Source organism: Ranitomeya variabilis, chromosome 4 (genome assembly GCF_051348905.1).
Source record: "Ranitomeya variabilis isolate aRanVar5 chromosome 4, aRanVar5.hap1, whole genome shotgun sequence".
Taxonomy (NCBI): Eukaryota; Metazoa; Chordata; class Amphibia; order Anura; family Dendrobatidae; genus Ranitomeya; species Ranitomeya variabilis.
The window spans coordinates 646,107,229-646,122,376 of NC_135235.1; the positions used below are offsets into that span (position 1 = coordinate 646,107,229).

Sequence of the window (15,148 nt, forward strand, 5' to 3'; positions counted from 1 at the left end):
ACTGTGCGCTTGAGATCTCCTCAGAGTGGTTCAATGATATTGAGGTCAGGAAACTCAGATGGCCACTCCAGAACCTTCACTTTTTTCTGCTGTAGCCAATGACAGGTCGACTTGGCCTTATGTTTTGGATCATTGTGATGTTGGAACGTCCAAGTATGTCCCATGAGCAGCTTCCGGGCTGATGATTGCAAATTTGCCTCCAGTATTTGCTGATAACGTGCTGCATTCATCTTTCCTTCAACTTTGATCAAGTTTCCTGTGCCTTTGTAGCTCACACATCCTCAAAACTTCAGTGATCCACCTCCGTGTTTTACAGTAAGAATGGTGTTCCCTTCAGCATAGGCCTTGTTGACCTCTCTCCAAATGTAACGGTTATGGTTGTGGCCAAAAAGTTCAATTGTGGTCTCATCATGCCAAATGACCTTGTTCCAGAAGTTTTGATGCTTGTCTCTGTGCTGTTTTGCGTGTTGTAGGCGAGATACTTTGTGGCATTTGCGCAGTGATGGCTTTCTTCTGGCGACCCGACCATGCAGTCCATTTTTCTTCAAGTGCCTCCTTATTGTGCATCTTGAAACAGCCACACTGCTAGTTTTAAGAGAGTCCAGTATTTCAGCTGATGTTATATGTGGGTTTTTCTTTGCATCCTGAACAAGTTTCCTTGCAGTTGTGGATGACATTTTTGTTGGTCTACCTGACCGTAGTTTTGTTTTTACAGAGCCCCTGATTTTCTATTTATTAATCACCATTTGAACGCTCCTGACTAGCATTATCAATTCCTTGGATATCTTTTTATATTCCTTTCCTGTTTTATACATTTCAACTAACTTTTCAAGTAGATCCGTTGAGAATTCTTTTGCTTTCCCCATGACTCACAATCCAGAAACATCAGTGGCTGGATGAAAGATGCAAGAGTCTGTCTGGATCCCAGAAACTCACTCAGCTTTTATGCACATACACTGATTACAAGCAAACAGGTCATAGGTGAGGATGTCACCTTTAGCAGCCATTCAAACCCATTTGTGTCAAATTATGTGCATGTTATCAGGCCAAAATCGCCAGGGTATGTGAACTTTTGATCAGGGTCATTTGGATGTTTTGGGTTGTCATTATGATTTATAAAGAGAAAACACAGTAGTTTGACAACAAAATGGCTTCACCTAGCCACTAACCATGAGTGGAGAAAAAGGTTTGGTGTTATCATTCATATTCTCTGGAAATAGGCAAAGAAAGCAAAAATTCTGCTGGGGTATGTAAACTTTTGAGCACAACTGTATGATAAAGGCATAAAGGTTAGCTAATGCACACTTATTTTACCTAATGTGGTCTTGTCATGGTACTTGTATCTTTTCTTATTGCATCAAAAGACGTTCCTCATAAATAGTCCAATCTCAAGCAGCAGCTTCCCCTTAAGTATGCTGGTTGGATCTTCTTGATAAGGAGCAGGAACAACAACAAACCAATATTTTGCAGTATAAGACACTTCCCAGAATGCAAAAGTACTTAAATAATTTGGATAGGAAATTCCCAAAAATGGTGTAATATGGTCAATATGATTTTTTAAAACGATCTTTCCATGGAGACAAAGTAAAAGTGCCCTAACAAAGTCTGGGATCCATGGTGCGACACTCCTCATTATATACAAAACACCTGCCAGCCTATAGCACTTGAGGCCACATCTTAAGATCTAAATCTTTAAGAAAGACCGAAATGCAAGTGTAGATCTCAAAAGTAAGCAAATTATGGGTTACAACAATTTTGAGTTGCTATTGTAAATATTATTGGCTGCATCTCGGGTGAGTTCTTGATGAGTGAGTTTGTTGGTAAAGAATGTCCAATATTGTAGATCTGAATTTGTCTTTTCTTCACATGTGAGTTTTTTTCGTGGTAAGTAAGATTTGATTTACGAGTAAAGTTTTTCCCACATGCTGAACAAAAATATGGCTTCTCCCCTGTGTGAATTCTCAGATGTTTCACAAGAGAAGATTTAATGCTAAAACATTTCCCACATTCTGAACATGAAAATGGCTTCTCCCCTGTATGAATTCTATGATGTGCAATAAGACTGCTTTTCTGAATAAAACATTTCCCACATTCTGAACATGAAAATGGCTTCTCTCCTGTGTGACTTCTCTGATGTCTTGCAAGATATGACTTCTGGTTAAAACATTTCCCACACTGAGAACATGAAAATGGCTTCTCCCCCGAGTGACTTCTTTGATGTCTTAAAAGATGTGATTTATTGATATAACATCTCCCACATTCTGAACATGAAAATGGCTTCAGTCCACCATGAATTCTGTGATGTCTAACAAGATCAGATTTCTGGTTAAACCTTTTTCCACATTCTGAACATGGATATGGCTTTTCCTCTGTGCGAGCTCTTTGATGTTTAACATTCCTTCTGTTAGTTTTACTTTGCTTAACAGTCTGTGATGAATCAGAAGGTACAACCTGTTTAAAAATATCAGATGATAGATTCTTGTTGTCCAGAGCTGGTGGTGTATCAGGGACAGTAGCATGCTCTTCATATGCATCTGGTGTAATACCATGACTATCTGCCTTGAAATCTGAAGAATTAACATGTCCCTCTGACCTCCCGGTAAAGTCCTCTGAGAAGAACAAAATTGATTTAATTATTTTTTAATAATAAAACTATATATATATATATATATATATATATATATATATATATATATATATATATATATATATATATATATCTATTTTATAACATTTCTATACAAAATGCTTATATGTAGAAAAATGAAACTAGTTATTGACAGGCAGTTGCAAAACTTTTCTCTGGTTTTCTACGTCTGTGATGACAACTACATGCACTTTAGCGTAGAAGAAGAAAACCGCAGTATAGTCATGTGTAAATAAGCAATAGTGTTGGAGCCAATGTAATAGAGTTCAACAAAATGTTTCTTGAGGCTTCATCCAGCAGCCAGTTTGGTAGTCCGTGGCAAACGGAGTAGAGCACCTCAAACTTCCTGCTACCTATGACAACATTATATTGCGACGAGACGCACAGATGATGCCATAGGGACCTACAAGCCAGAGGCCAATGGGTGTAGGCAGTTGTAAGTGGAAATGCCACAGGTAGTAGGAGATTTGCAGTGCTCCTATCAAGGTAGCTATAGACTGCAAACTAGGCATGCAGCTAAAGGGTCATGAGAGAGATTAAGAGATTAATCTATTCTCCTTCACACACAGACAATATCTCCCAACGTTGATGGCTGTGGTCTATCTGTATTGGCTCAATAGAAAAAAGAAAAACCTGCCACAGGACCATAGCGTATAAGTAACCTAAAGGAATTTATGCAGAAGATAAACTATGCCGAAATATATACATGGAACTCTTAGTAAAAGTGTCCAGCACAATATCAGATATAATCCTACAACAAAGTACATAACGAACCACTGTATAATAAAATGTAACGCTTTGTTAGAAAAAACATGAAACAAATTCATAAAATTAAAATCTTTAACCCCTTCACCCCCAAGGGTGGTTTGCACGTTAATGACCGGGCCAATTTTTACAATTCTGACCACTGTCTTTTTATGAGGTTATAACTCTGGAACGCTTCAACGGATACTGGCGATTCTGACATTGTTTTCTCGTGACATATTGTACTTCATGATAGTGGTAAAATGTCTTCGATATAACTTGCGTTTATTTGTGAAAAAAACGGAAATTTGGCGAAAATTTAAAAAAATTTCGCAATTTTCCAACTTTGAATTTTTATGCCCTTAAATCACAGAGATATGTCACACAATACTTAATAGGTAACATTTCCCACATGTCTACTTTACATCAGCACAATTTAGGAACCAAAATTTTTTTTTGTTAGGGAGTTATAAGGGTTAAAACTTGACCAGCAATTTCTCATTTTTACAACACCATTTTTTTTTAGGGACCACATCTCATTTGAAGTCATTTTGAGGGGTCTATATGATAGAAAATAACCAAGTGTGACACCATTCTAAAAACTGCACCCCTCAAGGTGCTCAAAACCACATTCAAGAAGTTTATTAACCCTTCAGGTGTTTCACAGGAATTTTTGGAATGTTTAAATAAAAATTAACATTTAACTTTTTTTTTTTTTACACAAAATTTATTTCAGCTCCAATTTGTTTTATTTTACCAAGGGTAACAGGAGAAAATGGACCACAAAAGTTGTTGTACAATTTGTGCTGAGTACGCTGATACCCATATGTGGGGGTAAACGACTGTTTGGGCGCACCGCAGAGCTCGGAAGGGAAGGAGCGCCATTTGACTTTTCAATGCAAAATTGACTGGAATTGAGATGGGACGCCATGTTGCGTTTGGAGAGCCCCTGATGTGCCTAAACATTGAAACCCCCCACAAGTGACACCATTTTGGAAAGTAGACCCCTTAAGGAACTTATCTAGATGTGTGGTGAGCACTTTGACCCAACAAGTGCTTCACAGAAGTTTATAATGCAGAGCCGTAAAAATAAAAAATCATATTTTTTCACAAAAATTATCTTTTTGCCCTCAATTTTTTATTTTCCCAAGGGTAAGAGAAGAAATTAGACCACAAAAGTTGTTGTGCAATTTGTCCTGAGTACGCCGATACCCCATATGTGGGGGTAAACGACTGTTTGGGCGCATGGCAGAGCTCGGAAGGGAAGGAGCGCCATTTGACTTTTCAATGCAAAATTGACTGGAATTAAGATGGGACGCCATGTCGCGTTTGGAGAGCCCCTGATGTGCCTAAACATTAAACCCCCCCACAAGTGACACCATTTTGGAAAGTAGACCCCCTAAGGAACTTATCTAGATGTATTTTGAGAGCTTTGATCCCCCACGTGTTTCACTACAGTTTATAACGCAGAGCCGTGAAAATAAAAATTCTTTTTTTTTTCTCGCAAAAATTATTTTTTAGCCCCCAGTTTTGTATTTTCACAAGGGTAACAGGATAAATTGGACCCCAAAAGTTGTTGTCCAATTTGTCCTGAGTACGCTGATACCCCATAAGTGGGGGGATCCACTGTTTGGGCGCATGGCAGAGCTCGGCAGGGAAGGAGCGCCATTTGGAATGCAGACTTAGATGGATTGGTTTGCAGGCGTCACGTTGCATTTGCAGAGCCCCTGATGTACCCAAACAGTAGAAACCCCCCCACAAGGGACCCCATATTGGAAACTAGACCTCCCAAGGAACTTATCTAGATGTGTTGTGAGAACTTTGAACCCCCAAGTGTTTCACTACAGTTTACAACGCAGAGCCGTGAAAATAAAAAATCCTTTTTTTTCCCACAAAAATGATTTTTAGCCCCCCCAAATTTATATTTTCCCAAGGGTAACAAGAGAACTTGGACCCCAAAAGTTGTTGTCCAATTTGTCCCGAGTACGCTGATGCCCCATATGTTGGGGTAAACCCCTGTTTGGGCGCACAGGAAAGCTCGGAAGGGAAGGAGCACTGTTTTACTTTTTCAATGCAGAATTGGCTGGAATTGAGATCGGACGCCATGTCGCGTTTGGAGCGCCCCTGATGTGCCTAAACAGTGGAAACTCCCCAATTCTAACTGAAACCCTAATCCAAACACACCCCTAGCTCTAATCCCAATGGTAACCCTAACCACACCCCTAACCCTGACACACCCCTAACTCTAATCCCAACCCTAATCCCAACTGTAAATGTAATCCAAACCCTAACCCTAACTTTAGCCCCAACCCTAACCCTATCTTTAGCCCCAACCCTAACCATAACTTTAGCTCCAACCCTAGCCCCAACCCTAACCCTAGCCCTAACCCTAGCCCTAACCCTAACCCTAATGGGAAAATGGAAATAAATACATTTTTTTAATTTTATTATTTTTCCCTAACTAAGGGGGCGATGAAGGGGGGGTTTGATTTACTTTTATAGCATTTTTTATAGCAGATTTTTATGATTGGCAGCCGTCACACACTAAAAGACGCTTTTTATAGCAAAAATGTTTTTGCGTCTCCACATTTTGAGACCTATAATTTTTCCATATTTTGGTCCACAGAGTCATGTGAGGTCTTGTTTTTTGCGGGACGAGTTGACGTTTTTATTGGTAACATTTTCGGACACGTGAGTTTTTGATCGCTTTTTATTTCGATTTTTGTGAGGCAGAATGACAAAAAAACAGCTATTCATGAATTTCTTTTGGGGGAGGCGTTTATACCATTCCACGTTTGGTAAAATTGATAAAGCAGTTTTATTCTTCGGGTCAGTACGATTACAGCGATACCTCATTTATATAATTTTTTTATGTTTTGGCGCTTTTATACGATAAAAACTATTTTATAAAATAAATAATTATTTTGGCATTTCTTTATTCTGAGGACTATAACTTGTTTTTTCTTTGATGACGCTGTATGGCGCTCGTTTTTTGCGGGACAAGATGACGTTTTCAGCGGTACCATGGTTATTTATATCCGTCTTTTTGATCGCGTGTTATTCCACTTTTTGTTCGGCGGTATGATAATAAAGCGTTGTTTTTTGCCTCGGTTTTTTTTTTCCCCCTATGGTGTTCACTGAAGGGGTTAACTAGTGATATAGTTTTATAGGTCGGGTCGTTACGGACGCGGCGATACTAAATATGTGTACTTTTATTGTTTTTTTTTATTTAGATAAAGAAATGTATTTATGGGAATAATATATATATTTTTTTTCTTTATTTAGGAAATTTTTTTTTTATTGTTTTTTACACATGTGGACATTTTTTTTTTACTTTTTTACTTTGTCCCAGGGGGGGACATCACAGATCGGTGATCTGACAGTTTGCATAGCACTCTGTCAGATCACCGATCTGACTTAGAGCACTGCAGGCTTACCAGCGCTTGCTCTGAGCAGGCACTTGGTAAGCCACCTCCCTCCCTGCAGGACCCGGATGCCGCGGCCATCTTGGATCCGGGACCTGCAGCGAGGAAGGAGGTAGGAGACCATCGCAGCAACGCGATTACATCGTGTTGCTCCGGGGGTCTCAGGGAAGCCCGCAGGGAGCCCCCTCCCTGCGAGATGCTTCCTGTACCGCCGGCACACCGCGATCATGTTTGATCGCAGTGTGCCGGGGGTTAATGTGTCGGGGGCGGTCCGTGACCGCTCCTGACACATAGTGCCGGATGTCAGCTGCGATAGTCAGCTGACACCCGGCCGCGATCGGCCGCGCTCCCCCCGTGAGCGCCGCCGATTGCGCTGGACGTACTATCCCGTCGGTGGTCATACGGGCCCACCCCACCTCGACGGGATAGTACGTCCAATGTCAGAAAGGGGTTAAAAAAAAAAAGTGGGAAACCAACAGGTGGCACAGCAAACATTACACATAAATAAAGAAAAAACTATGGAAGAAATAATAGGACTATAAAAAAATGGCCTGTTTGAGGAAGCATGATTAGGAGAGGAAGATGGAATCAATGCAATATGACCTGTATATTCAGTCCTATAGTATTAGTACACAGCATCAGTATATTTGCCACAGAACACCAGGATTGGCAAATTCGCAACTGGTGCCCTGAGCTCTTCACAGATGAAAGCACGTTCTCACTAAGCACATGTGACAGACGTGACAGAGTCTGAAGAAGCGGTGGAGAATGATCTGCTGCATGCAACATCCTTCAGCATGACCGGTTTGGCAGTTGGTCAGTAATGGTGTGGAGTGGCATTTCTTTGGAGGGCCGCACAGCCCTCCATGTGCTCGCCAGAGGTACCCTAACTGCCATTAGGTACCAAGATGAGATCATCAGACCCCTTGTGAGAACATATGCTGCTGCGGTTGGCCCTGGGTTCCTCCTAATGCAGGACAATGCCAGACCTCATGTGGCTGGAGTGTGTCAACAGTTCCTGCAAGATGAAGGCATTGAAGCTATGGACTGGCCCGCCTGTTCCCCAGACCTGAATCCGATTGAACACATCTGGGACATCATGTCTCGCTCCATTCACCAATGTCACGTTGCACCTAAAGGTACCTTCACACTAAACGACTTTGCAACGATAACGACAGCGATCCGTGACGTTGCAGCGTCCTGGATAGCGATATCGTTGTGTTTGACACGCAGCAGCGATCTGGATCCTGCTGTGATATCGCTGGTCGTTGCTGAAAGTCCAGAACTTTATTTGGTCGTCAGATCGGCGTGTATCGTCGTGTTTGACAGCAAAAGCAACGATGCCAGCAATGTTTTACAATGGTAACCAGGGTAAATATCGGGTTACTAAGCGCAGGGCCGCGCTTAGTAACCCGATATTTACCCTGGTTACCATTGTAAAAGTAAAAAAAAAAACACTACATACTCACCCTCTGATGTCTGTCACGTCCCCCAGCGTCCGCGCTGCTGCTCAGAGCTTCCTGCACTGAATGTGTCAGTGCCGGCCGTAAAGCAAAGCACAGCGGTGACGTCACCGCTGTGCTTAGGGCCGGCGCTTACACAGTGCAGGGAAGCTGAAGGCGAGGGACGCGACAGACACGGCAATGTAAGTATGTAGTGTTTGGGTTTTTTTTACATTTACACTGGTAACCAGGGTAAACATCGGGTTACTAAGCGCGGCCCTGCGCTTAGTAACCCGATGTTTACCCTGGTTACCCGGGGACTTCGGCATCGTTGGTCGCTGGAGAGCTGTCTGTGTGACAGCTCTCCAGCGACCACACAGCGACGCTGCAGCGATCGGCATCGTTGTCGATATCGCTGCAGCGTCGCTTAATGTGACGGTACCTTAAGACTGTCCAGGAGTTTGCAGATGCTTTAGTCCAGGTCTGGGAGGAGATCCCTCAGGAGACCATCCGCCGCCTCATCAGGAGCATGCCCAGGTGTTGTAGGGAGGTCAAACAGGCACTTGGAGGTCACACATACTACATCATTTCCTTGTCTTGAGGCATTTCCACTGAAGTTGGATCAGCCTGCAGTTTGATTTTCCACTTTGATTTTGAGCATCAATCCAACTCCAGACCTCCATGGGATATTAGTTGTGATTTTCATTGATCATTTTTAGGTTTTACTGTTCTCAACGCATTCCACTATATAATGAATAAAGATTTACAAGTGAAATATTTCATTCAGTGATATCTAGGATGTGGGATTTTAATGTTCCCTTTATTTTTTTGAGCAATGTATCTATCAGAAACAGCATATCTATGAATCAAAAAGTATAATGCATATATTGTCTGTATTAAATATATCAACAATTATCCAATATAAGGTTGATACATGTATAACACTAAGTATGTTTCATGAATAGTAATATTTACCGGATGTATTGCGTTCAAAAAAATCCTCCTGGATTACATAAACGATTAGCCGTATGGATCACTGATAAGATCTCCTAAATATGTGCACAGCGGTGATGTTATAAACTTCTTTTCCTTCAGAAAAATGTGCAGGGAAGAGGGTGAAAAAAAGAAACTAGGATACAGCCTTTTCGGTACTGTGTGTAACTTGCTAACCGTACACGTGTAATATCACGTGTGTGTGACGTCACGCGAGGTCCTGCAGTTTCACTGCACCTCGCCGGTAACTAGCGTGTGGGAGCGCAGGCTCGCGCTGAAGATTCAGGAACACTAGCGGCAAGGTAAGGGGTGACTGTCACCGGCCGGGACAGTTTCTTTTTTTCACCCTCTTCCCTGCACATTTTTCTGAAGGAAAAGAAGTTTATAACATCACCGCTGTGCACATATTTAGGAGATCTTATCAGTGATCCATACGGCTAATCGTTTATGTAATCCAGGAGGATTTTTTTGAACGCAATACATCCGGTAAATATTACTATTCATGAAACATACTTAGTGTTATACATGTATCAACCTTATATTGGATAATTGTTGATATATTTAATACAGACAATATATGCATTATACTTTTTTATTTTTAGTACTCCACTGGACCCTACAGCGCAGATATATTCATATCTATATGTTTACTGGTGTTTTGTCACTATATATCGGACCTTTTTGGTAGTTGAGTCCGTTTATCTGCAGCAGTAGAAGAATCAGTGTGAAATTTACGGAGAGCAGCGCCCGCAGTTGTTTTTATAGATATCTATGAATCAGCAGGCTTATACTCCCCATATTTGCTCTCTGTATGATCTCATTCACTAAATAGTCAGATATCAGTTTTTTCAGATCAACTGGTTTCCCCTTTTTTCCCCTCTTTCTGGCCCTGACCACCACGAAGCCTACTTTCAGCTCCTGCTCTGCACACAAACTGCCCATTCTGTAGTTGTCCCTAATGCCTCCTAAGTAAACAGTAATAGTCCACTCCCCATCAGGCAAGAAAAGTGGTACTAAAACTGTATTGGTCAGACAGTAATATTACTTCAACAAAGCAATGTCCTGGACTGTGCCAACCACAAAGTCAAAATTGTCTACTATGAATAAAAGTTGTTTTTAAGCTCCCCAAAGTAATGCTACCCCTGCAGACACAGCATACACAGTGAGGTCAAGAAATGTTTGGACAGTGACAGAATCTCCGAGATTTGGGCTCCGCATGCCACAATGTTGGATTTAAAATGAAACAGCTGAAATGCAAGTGAAGTGTAGACTTTCAGGTTTCATTAAATGAATGAACAAAAATATCCTTATACAATTATTGCCCTATACAAATCAGAAATCATCCGGCTGCATCTGACTTTAGTCACATCATCAATAAACACTAATGACCCAGTGCCATTGGAAGTCATGCATGCCCATGACATCACACAGCCTCCACCATGTTTTACAGAGAATGTGGAGTTCATGGTGTACATTTTTGCAGGATTTACAAAACTGTTGATTTGGCCACGTCTAAGATTTCTGCTATCTCTCTGATGATTGAGGTCTTCTTTTTTTCAACCTAATGATGGTCTATTTCTCTTCCATTGAGAGTTCTCTTGACCGCATGTTGTGGGTTAACAGCAATAGCTTACAAATGCAAATGCCACAGCTTTATTCAGCTCCAGACCTTTTACCTGCTTAATTGATGATGGATTAAAAAGGGAATGCAGCCCACTAAAGAGCTTTTAAGATAATTGTCCAATTACTTTTTGTTCCTTGAAAAAGTGGCAGCTGTATGTTAAACAGCTGTTAATTCCAAAACCCTTACTCCAATTAAGATGTGAATACCCTCAAATTAAAGCAGAGAGTCTGCACTTTAAGCCCATATTGATTATATATCTGTATCTAGAATATGTTTTGGTAAATGGATGAAATGCCAAAACTTTTCATTACAGAATGCTGCAGATACACCCTGAAAGACAGTGGCCGTATGTTATATCGGCCAAAACAGCTGACATGATATATATTTGGACAGAGACAACATTTTTCTAATTTTGGTTATAGACATTACCACAATGAATTTTAAACAAAACAATTCAGATGCAGTTGAAGTTTAGACTTTCAGCTTTCATTTGAGGGTATCCACATTAAAATTGGATGAAGGGTTTAGGAGTTTCAGCTCCTTAACATGTGCCCCCCTGTTTTTAAAGGGACCAAAAGTAATTGGACAATTGACTCCAAGGCTATTTCATGGACAGGTGTGGGCAATCCCTTTGTTATGTCATTCTCAATTAAGCAGATAAAAGGCATGGAGTTGACTTGAGGTGTGGTGCTTGCATTTGGAAGGTTTTGCTGTGAAGTAAACATGCGGTCAAAGGAGCTCTCCGTGCAGGTGAAACAAGCCATCCTTAAACTGCGAAAACAGAAAAAAACCATCCGAGAAATTGCTACAATATTAGGAGTGGCAAAATCTACAGTTTGGTACATCCTGAGAAAGAAAGAAAGCACTGGTGAACTCATCAATGCAAAAAGACTGGGGCGCCCACGGAAGACAACAGTGGTGGATGATGGCAGAATTATCTCCATGGTGAAGAGAAACCCCTTCACAACAGCCAACCAAGTGAACAACACCCTCCAGGAGGTAGGCGTATCAATATCCAAATCTACCATAAAGAGAAGACTGCATGAAAGTAAATACAGAGGGTTCACTGCACGGTGCAAGCCACTCATAAGCATCAAGAATAAAAAGGCTAGACTGCACTTTGCTAAAAAACATCTAAAAAAGCCAGCACAGTTCTGGAAGAACATTCTTTGGACAGATGAAACCAAGATCAACCTCTACCGGAATGATGGAAAGAGAAAAGTATGGTGAAGGCGTGGTACAGCTCATGATCCAAAGCATACCACATCATATGTAAAACACAGCGGAGGCAGTGTGATGGCTTGGGTATGCATGGCTGCCAGTGGTACTGGGTCACTAGTGTTTATTGATGATGTGACACAGGACAGAAGCAGCCGAATGAATTCTGAGGTATTCAGAGCCACACTGTGTGCTCAGATCCAGCCAAATGCAGCCAAACTGATTGGTCGTCGTTTCATACTACAGATGGACAATGTCCCAAAACATAAAGCCAAAGCAACCCAGGAGTTTATTAAAGCAAAGAAGTGGAATATTCTTGAATGGCCAAGTCAGTCACCTGATCTCAACCCAATTGAGCATGCATTTCACTTGTTAAAGACTAAACTTCAGACAGAAAGGCCCACAAACAAACAGCAACTGAAAACCACCGCAGTGAAGGCCTGGCAGAGCATCAAAACACAGCGTCAGGTGATGTCCACGAGTTCAAGACTTCAGGCAGTCATTGCCAACAAAGGGTTTTCAACCAAGTACTAGAGATGAAGATTTTATTTAAAATTATTGAATCTGTCCAATTACTTTTGGTCCCTTTAAAAACAGGGTGGCACATGTTAAGGAGCTGAAACTCCTAAACCTTTCATCCAATTTTAATGTGGATACCCTCAAATGAAAGCTGAAAGTCTGAACTTCAACTGCATCTGAATTGTTTTGTTTAAAATTCTTTGTGGTAATGTCTCTAACCAAAATTAGAAAAATGTTGTCTCTGTCCAAGTATATATGGACCTAACTGTATTATTGGATCTATGGATAATTCTGGTAGGATGAATGCTGCCTATAACCGCGCTGATACACAGCACATCCTGGATGTCTGCACCTCCTGTCACCACTCACACTGAGAGTAGTGATGGGGGGGAAATTGTAGCTCAGAGCACCATTCCAGACCACAAAAAATAGTGCCTGGCTCTCCCTCACAGCTGTGACCTGGACAGCCCAGAGGAAGTGCCCAGGTCACAGCTGGAGGCAACTAAAATGCAGGAGAGATGGTCGGACCCCAACCGAAGACACAATTGCCCAGGGGCTGCCATATTTAAGGCGAGTGTCGTGCTCAGACACTTACACTCCAGCAAATAAAGATGCCAGTCCCCAGTGGCTGCAGAAAAAAAAAAATTAGTGTGAAAACATGACTTTCATTTTGTATTAAAAATAACTGATATAATAATTGTTAACACTATCATTTGTCTGGATCAACCCTCTCATTAATTTCAGAATTTGATTTCTGGGACCAGAAAGAAAAATTACTACTCACCTATGCTGTTATCTGTGGGAATCTCCTCTTTACACTGCTCATCACCCCTCACATATGTCTCTGTAGTATTAATATGGGTCTGATCTTTACCCTGAAACAAATATTGTAAAAGTCACAGACAGAAGGAGAAGTCACATCTATGATCAGCTCTAATCCGGCCGTCTCCACCGTTCTCACTACACAAGTATAAAACATATAATACTGGTGGATAAAACAAGACTGAGCAAAAGACTTTCACAGCCGTCTACACATCATAGGGGAGATCTCATGACACCTTCTCTCCATCTACCTGATGATCCTGAGGAACATTGGGAATTTCTTGTTTACAGTCCTGTGGAAGAAGAGGACTGGGACATCTCTCTGGTGTTGTCCTCTTACTTGATATATCTAGGGGAAACACATACAGGGACTGAATTCACTCTTTACATACAGATAATTATAGGCTGTGTGTATTTAGTCCTGTCTATTACCTGGTGATGTGAGGGGCTGGGGAACCTCCATCATGATGTCCTTGTACAGATCTTTGTGTCCTTCTAAATACTCCCACTCCTCCATGGAGAAATAGACGGCGACATCCTGACACCTTATAGGAACCTGACACATACAATGATACCGTCATCCCCCCGATCCCTCCATAGCATTACTGTATAATGTCCCAGCAGTGTCACCTCTCCAGTCAGCAGCTCAATCATCTTGTAGGCGAGTTCTAGGATCTTCTGGTCATTGATGTCCTCATGTATCAGGGGGTGAGGTGGAGGCCCCGTGATTGGGCTCAGGGGTCTTCCCCATCCCTTAGACAGAGTGGCCTGACAGCGCTCACTAGAGGTCTTCTTCACTACTGTGTAATCCTGGTTATGGAGAGACACATTAATAAATCTCACTACAGACATTTCCAGAGTCCTCACCTCTCCAGTTCTGTCCATCTGTTATTCCCATAGATAAGAATGATGCAATGTGACGTCATCAGAATCTCTCACCTCTCCAGTAAGCCGGAAGAGGATCTCTAGGGTGAGGTGTAATATCCTCTCCGCCATCTTGTCCCCGTCTTTATCCATCCTTGACGGGTCAATCAGGAAAACTGTCTTATATGGAAGATCTCCACTGAGAGGATCAGATATTGTAGGGACCTGAATGAGAAGAGGGTCAGCCAATGTAAAATCATAACGTTTTGATAAAATAAGTTTTATCAGTAGGAGATTACCATTTGAGGACTAGTAAACCTGTTGCCGTGTAGTCATCCATATTCATAGGGCTCTATATAATCCCACCACTGATTGGCAGCTTTCTGCCTATGCAGTATGTACATAGAAAGCTGACAATCAGTGATGTGGGCAGGGTTACATAGAGCTCAGCGCTCAGAAAATTGGTAGGTCTACAGTAGATAAAACAGAGATTTTATTTATAGAACTTTAATGTTCTGTACACAACAGGGCTTAAAATTCCCTTGTTTTGTTCCTTTCTGCAAAGATGTGAACAGAGCCTTAAGCTAGGAGAAAGCTCCACTGCAAATTCTGTGATTCTTAGGCAGGATTCATACCAATTTTTTTATATACAAGAAATACAGTTTTTCTCTCAGTGTACTGGACCCATTTTTGGTCTTTGTCAGGTAATTGTTGTGGAATTTTTGTTTTTTCTTCCTATCAAGAAAAACCTTCCTAGCTTCTCCTTCGAATTTAAGGGTACCGTCTCACAGTGGCACTTTGGTCGCTACGATGGCACGATCCGTGACGTTCCAGCGATATACTTACGATC

At 41.5% G+C, this 15,148-nt stretch overlaps 3 protein-coding genes across 3 annotated transcripts in view; 1 reads left to right on the forward strand and 2 right to left on the reverse strand.

The window, feature by feature from the left end:
• LOC143767362 (uncharacterized) overlaps window positions 1-15,148 on the forward strand; it is a 461,494-nt gene that overhangs the window by 180,568 nt on the left and 265,778 nt on the right. The window lies entirely within an intron of this gene.
• LOC143767385 (uncharacterized) overlaps window positions 1-15,148 on the reverse strand; it is a 266,024-nt gene that overhangs the window by 135,850 nt on the left and 115,026 nt on the right. The window lies entirely within an intron of this gene.
• LOC143767392 (uncharacterized) lies at window positions 1,182-14,519 on the reverse strand. The gene is made up of 6 exons (XM_077255698.1): window positions 14,374-14,519; window positions 14,065-14,244; window positions 13,867-13,990; window positions 13,686-13,783; window positions 13,397-13,487; window positions 1,182-2,609 (listed from the first exon to the last, which is right to left on the reverse strand). The coding sequence occupies exons 1-6, from the start codon at window positions 14,449-14,451 to the stop codon at window positions 1,738-1,740; spliced, it is 1,443 nt and encodes a 480-aa protein (XP_077111813.1). The 5' UTR covers window positions 14,452-14,519; the 3' UTR covers window positions 1,182-1,737.

What these genes read in the sequence shown, in the direction of transcription:
- LOC143767392 (XM_077255698.1), bottom strand. Translation starts at nt 14,451, where the DNA reads ATGGATAAAGACGGGGACAAGATGGCGGAGAGGATATTACACCTCACC. An exon ending in TCTTCCGGCTTACTGGAGAG is followed by an intron (nt 14,245 to 14,373) that starts GTGAGAGATTCT and finishes CTCCATAACCAG; the next exon opens with GATTACACAGTAGTGAAGAA. An exon ending in CCAGCCCCTCACATCACCAG is followed by an intron (nt 13,784 to 13,866) that starts GTAATAGACAGG and finishes TGTTTCCCCTAG; the next exon opens with ATATATCAAGTAAGAGGACA.